The 5216-nt window shown below is 49.1% G+C and overlaps 1 protein-coding gene across 1 annotated transcript in view; it reads left to right on the top strand.

Moving 5' to 3' along the window:
* The window catches only part of LOC114071589 (exocyst complex component 6B-like), a gene marked incomplete at both ends in the record, with an annotated part of 58954 nt that overhangs the window by 31632 nt on the left and 22106 nt on the right, over nt 1-5216 (top strand). Inside the window, 2 exons of the mRNA XM_027909435.1 lie at nt 4485-4568; nt 4668-4714. Coding sequence (XP_027765236.1) covers nt 4485-4568; nt 4668-4714 — 131 coding nt within the window. The remainder of the gene's footprint in view (nt 1-4484; nt 4569-4667; nt 4715-5216) is intronic.

Below are 5216 nucleotides of genomic sequence, written 5' to 3'. Positions count from 1 at the left end.
CAGTAAAGGGGCAGTTTTGGAAGTGGAGCTTTGGATTCTTCAGCTCCCCCAGAGGGATTGAGGAAGGGGTGAAATCCTAAAGGATTGAGAATCATTTTGGTTGGAAAAGCCCTTTAAGATCAAGCCCAGCCATCCCCCAGCACTGCCAAGGCTGCCACTAAATCGTGTCCCCAAGTGCCACATCCACCTCAAATCCCTCCAGGGATGGGGACTCCGCCCCTGCCAGGGCTGGAAAACCCTTTCCATGGAGAATTTCCCCCAAATATCCAACCTCAATCTCCCTTAGGCCCAACTTTAGGTTGTTTCCTCTTATCCTGTCCCTTGGGCTGTGGGAGAAGAACAGAATATAAATATAAATATAAATATAAATATAAATATAAATATAAATATAAATATAAATATAAATATAAATATAAATATAAATATAAATATAAATTCAGAGGAGTAATTTCTAAAACACTTGGGTCTCATGGCCTGTTCTGGACACTTTTTTTGGTGGGGTTGATGTGTTTGTTGGGTTTTGGGGGGTTTTTACCCAGAGGAGAACAGCAGTAAAACGTAGGAGACAGAGGAGTAATGGATTGTCTGAAGACCTGAGAAGCTGAATGGTCTTAAACAGATCAAATGTGGGAAACTGGGTGGTCTGAGCTCGAACTGCCACCAAGAGGAAGAAATATTTTCCATTTTTAGGATAATGTAATGTCCTGAGCAACGAAAGTATCTGAGGAGACGATGGAGGAATGGATTTAAGAGAAAAGGGTGAAAGTGTGAGCATGAAATGTGGGAATATGGTCAAGAGAGATGTTCTGAGGGGGAGTTTTTTGTTGGAGGAAGCTCTCCTGAGAGAGCCCCTGATTCCTGGGACAGTCACAAAAGGCTCAAGAAGGAAAACACTTGGAACAAAGGCATTGGGAGGAAAATGGTTTTTGTCACATTGGCAGATCTCTGAGCCATAAATTTGAGGGAAACTAAAATGTGAATAGGATTTTATGATTTTTTTTGGGCATGTGGTGCTATTCCTTGTCTTTGCTCCTGCTCCTCCTGTCTGTGAAAAAAAATTTTTGCTCTGCAACTCCAATCCAACCTAATCTCAATTTGCAGGGAATGTCGGTCCAGATGCTTCATCTTCCTCAGAGCCAAAAAATAGGGACAGAAACCTGGACTGGGGTTTGTCCCAGTGGTGAAGGAGGTGAATGGTGGGATTGGGGATTTTGGTTCTTGGAGCCAGGCTGGGAGAGCTGGGGGGGTTCCCCTGGAGAAGAGAAGGCTCCAGGGAGAGCTGAGAGCCCCTGGCAGGGCCTAAAGGGGCTCCAGGAGAGCTGGAGAGGGACTGGGGACAAGGCATGGAGGGACAGCACACAGGGAATGGTCTTTTAAGTCCCTTCCAACCCAAACCCTTCCGTGATTCCATGAAATGGAGAAGCTTTTAATGAGGTGGGATGACTTCTTGTCCTTTCTTCCCTGAGGGAATCCGTGGTGAGGGGGAGCTGAACAGGCAGAATTCCAGCTGAACTGTCTGGCTTTGGGGCAGTCTTAGCAGAAATCTCCAAAGTCTGGACTTTAAAGGTCTGTTTGGTTTCTGAGCTGTTCTCCAAATTTCCAGTAAGTCCTCGAGGTCACCACAAAATATTGGGGGAGTGGCGACCTCTGCTTGTTCAGTAGCAGGGAATAATTACTCCTCAAATTCCATGGGATTATAAAACCCACTGCGATGTCTCGTGTGAGCCACCAGCCACTGTCAGCCAGGTGGCTGGACCTCGTGTGCTGTTGCCTTGGATGGTTACAAAGTTGATTTATTAAAGAAATGGGAAAAAAAAAAACCAAAAAACAAACACCTTCAGGTTTGAATTTGCACCTCAGATCAATTAATTGGTTAATTAGCTCCAGTTGATTGAGTAGCTTCACTCCAGGATCTCAGTGATGCTGCCAGGGGTGAGTTGATGAGGGTGGAGATGATCAGGGGTTTTTTTTTTGTGTAGGTTTTGGGAGATGAGGCACAGCTGAATTTAATAAAATCTTTGATTTGGTTCCTTTAAGGGTGGGGTGGGATAGAGGACCCAGCTCCCAGGCCTGGGAGAGGAGCTCCAAGGGAGGTCAGAGCTCTGTGCTTGTAAGTCCTCTGAATTTATTACTTGGCTTAATCACTTAATATGTCACTTAATTTTATTGCTGAGCTTGATAAAATTTGTGACAATCCTCCTTGTGCTGGGTCTAACCTCGTAGATCCCTCATTTCTGGCTTGTGATCCTTCCCTTTCCTGAGGGAAACACCTTTGGAGAGCACAGAGGAGACACAGGACAGGGAAACTCTGGTTCCCAGATCCTTCTTAAATCTTCCTTATTAAAATGTCCAGTTACTTACAGGTTCAAGTTGATTGTTAACCCAGACACAGGAGAAAGGCTGGGATTTGCACCCAATCCAGGTTTGTCCCTCGCCAGGCTGTTGGCACCACTGCTGGATGTGCCCAGCACGGATCGGGAGCTGCTCATCCCGTGCCCCCCTGGAACAAAAATCAGCGTTCAGAGACAGACCCCACTTTATCTCTGCAGTGCAGGGTGGCAAGGAGGTGTTTTTGGGGTGGGTTTTAGCACCCCTGGGAAGGGCAGAAGCTCTGGGGCTCCTCAGCAAGCCTGGATTCCTCTCCAGCCTGGAGCTGGTAGCTCGGAGAAAGGCGAGGAGCAACTCAGGCTATGGCTCCTCGAGGCTTTCCTTGCAGACATTTCATAAGACCCTGGCAGCTGAGGGCATCCTGAGGCAGGCTGGTTGTATAATGCCAGGACAGCTGGAGAATCATTAAATTACCATCAGGTTGCCTTTTCATTAATTTATTTCCTGGTGTAGGGCAGGTTGACAGCTGGTGCCTCGCTCAGGTGATATTTGTTGTTGCGTGTTGTTTGTTTTGTGAATTCTAAATGAGATTTCTCTCTCTCTCTCTCTCTGTTTTTTTTCTTTCCCCCCCTCCCCTCTCTCTCCTTTGGCTCCCAAGAGTTCAAAGGAAGCTGTTGTCCCTTTTTCTGAAGTGTTTGGAATCCAATTTCAGACCGAGAACAGCGCGGGCGTGGAGAGGGAGGGGGGATGGAACAGGCAGGGATGAAACGTCCAGGGTTTCCACAGCCTGTGGGATCGGCCCCTGAGGAGCCTCCTGGCTGTGGGGTGGGATCCTCACATGGAGCCTGGATGGTGAAACAAATCCACCCCAGGGGTGGTTTGTTTTACCATCAGGGGACCAGTCAGGGCCCAGTGTGGGGGTGGGTGACACCCGTGGGGTGTTCAGCTTTTGGGATAACCAGCTGTGCTCTGAGGGTTCAGACCCACAGGTGAGGTGGGAGAAAATGAGCTGGGAATTGTAGTTTTCCTGAATGCGCCGATGGGTGTCATGAACTGCTGTAACTCCACACAGGCACCTTCTCCTGGAATTCCTTGGGTTGGAGGGACCTTAAAGCTCATTCCAGTCCCATCCCCTGCCATGGGCAGGGACACCTCCCACCATCCCAGGTTGTTCCAAGCCCCATCCAACCTGGCCTGGAATTCCCTGATGTTTGTGGCTTTGCCATCCCTCTGTTCCCGCGAATCTCTTGGTGTTCTTTGTCCTTGTTTTGTTTTTGCTGACACTGGAATTGGTTGTTTCATTCCTCCCCCAGTTAAATCAGTGTGATTTTTGTCCATGTTATGGTCCAGAGAGAAGCTGGTTGTATCCCTCTAATCCCACACCTCCAGGGTGACACTGGGAGTCGGATACAGGAGAACTCATGAGATACTCTCAGAGCTGAACTGCTGGCTTGTGACTTGATGTTTGGAGCAAAACTCTTTGCCTTCCGCTCTTTGAGTTGAATTTTGCAGGAAAATGCTGGAGCAACGTGAGATTTGATATTAAATCCAGTCTATTTAATTTATATAATATGTGTGATTTATATTGTACCAACCATGGTGTGTCCCAGCCCCAGGGCAGGGATTGTCACCCTGGGCTGGTCCTGCTTGGGGACAGTTCTGGGACCCTCAGCCAGGAGAGACACTGAGGGGCTGGAGCGTGTGCAGGGAAGGGAAGGGAGCTGGGAAGGGGCTGGAGCAGCAGGAGGGGCTGAGGGAGCTGGGGGGGCTCAGCCTGGAGAAAAGGAGGCTCAGGGGGGACCTTCTGGCTCTGCAATCCCTGACAGGAGGGGGGAGCCGGGGGGGGGTCGGGCTCTGCTCCCAGGGAACAGGGACAGGAGGAGAAGGAATGGCCAGAAAAGGTTTAAGTTGGATATTGGGGAAAATTCCTTCCTGGAAAGGGTTGTCCATCCCTGGCACAGCTGCCCAGGGCAGAGGTGGTGTCACCATCCCTGGAGGGATTTCAAATCCCTGTGGATGTGTCCCTTGGGGACAAGGGTCAGTCCTTGGGGATGGTTGGACTCGATGATCCTGGACGATGGAGTGATTTTAAATCTCCAGCCACCTCTGGGTTGAGATCACTTGAATTCCCTGAAAGAACCTCTTCTCTCTTCCAGGGTGCCCGAGAAACCTTCGAGAGCTACTACAGGAAGCAGAGGAGAAAACAAGCCCGACTGGTCCTGCAGCCTCCCTCCAACATGGTACCTCCATCCCTCCTCCCTGGGGCATCTCTAAAACCCCCCCTGGCTCTTGGGCCACCTGGGATTTCATCTTTTCTTCCCCTTTCTCTTTTGCTGCAGCACGAAACCTTGGACGGCTACAGGAAGTATTTTAATCAAATTGTAGGGTAGGTGTGCTTTTTATATCCCCCAAACACGGGTGTCCTGGGTTCTGGAGGAGCCCAAAAAAAAAACCTGGGAGAGGAGGGAATGTTGCTATTTTTGGGGGTCCTTTAGGCCGAAAGAGGCACATGAAAGGTGGGTTGTGCTTTTTAAGTGCATTTTATGGCCCCCACGTGTCACCAGTGGGAGCGTGGAGGGAGCTGCCGGCTCTTGTGGCAGCCAGGGGATTTCTGGGAATTTGAGGGTGAATAACCCCTGTGGACCCTGCTTGCCCCCACTGATGAGGGGGACAGACCCTCTGCCTGAATTATCCTTGGATATTTCCTAAGGAGGGGATTCTCAATCCCCTGTTCTTTATTATCAACTCAAATTTGACAAGAGTCTTCCAAACCCATCCCAGCTCCCACAGGAGACTCCCAGAGACTTTTGATCCATCAAACCCAGGGGACAATTCACCTCATGATAATAATTTCAATATCTGTTCCCTGCAAAAAAAAAAAAAAAAAA

Source organism: Empidonax traillii, unplaced genomic scaffold (assembly GCF_003031625.1).
Source record: "Empidonax traillii isolate 1590-97213 ecotype Southwest subspecies unplaced genomic scaffold, ASM303162v1 scaffold2128:size72475, whole genome shotgun sequence".
Taxonomy (NCBI): Eukaryota; Metazoa; Chordata; class Aves; order Passeriformes; family Tyrannidae; genus Empidonax; species Empidonax traillii.
This window is presented reverse-complemented; position numbering and strand designations above follow the sequence as displayed.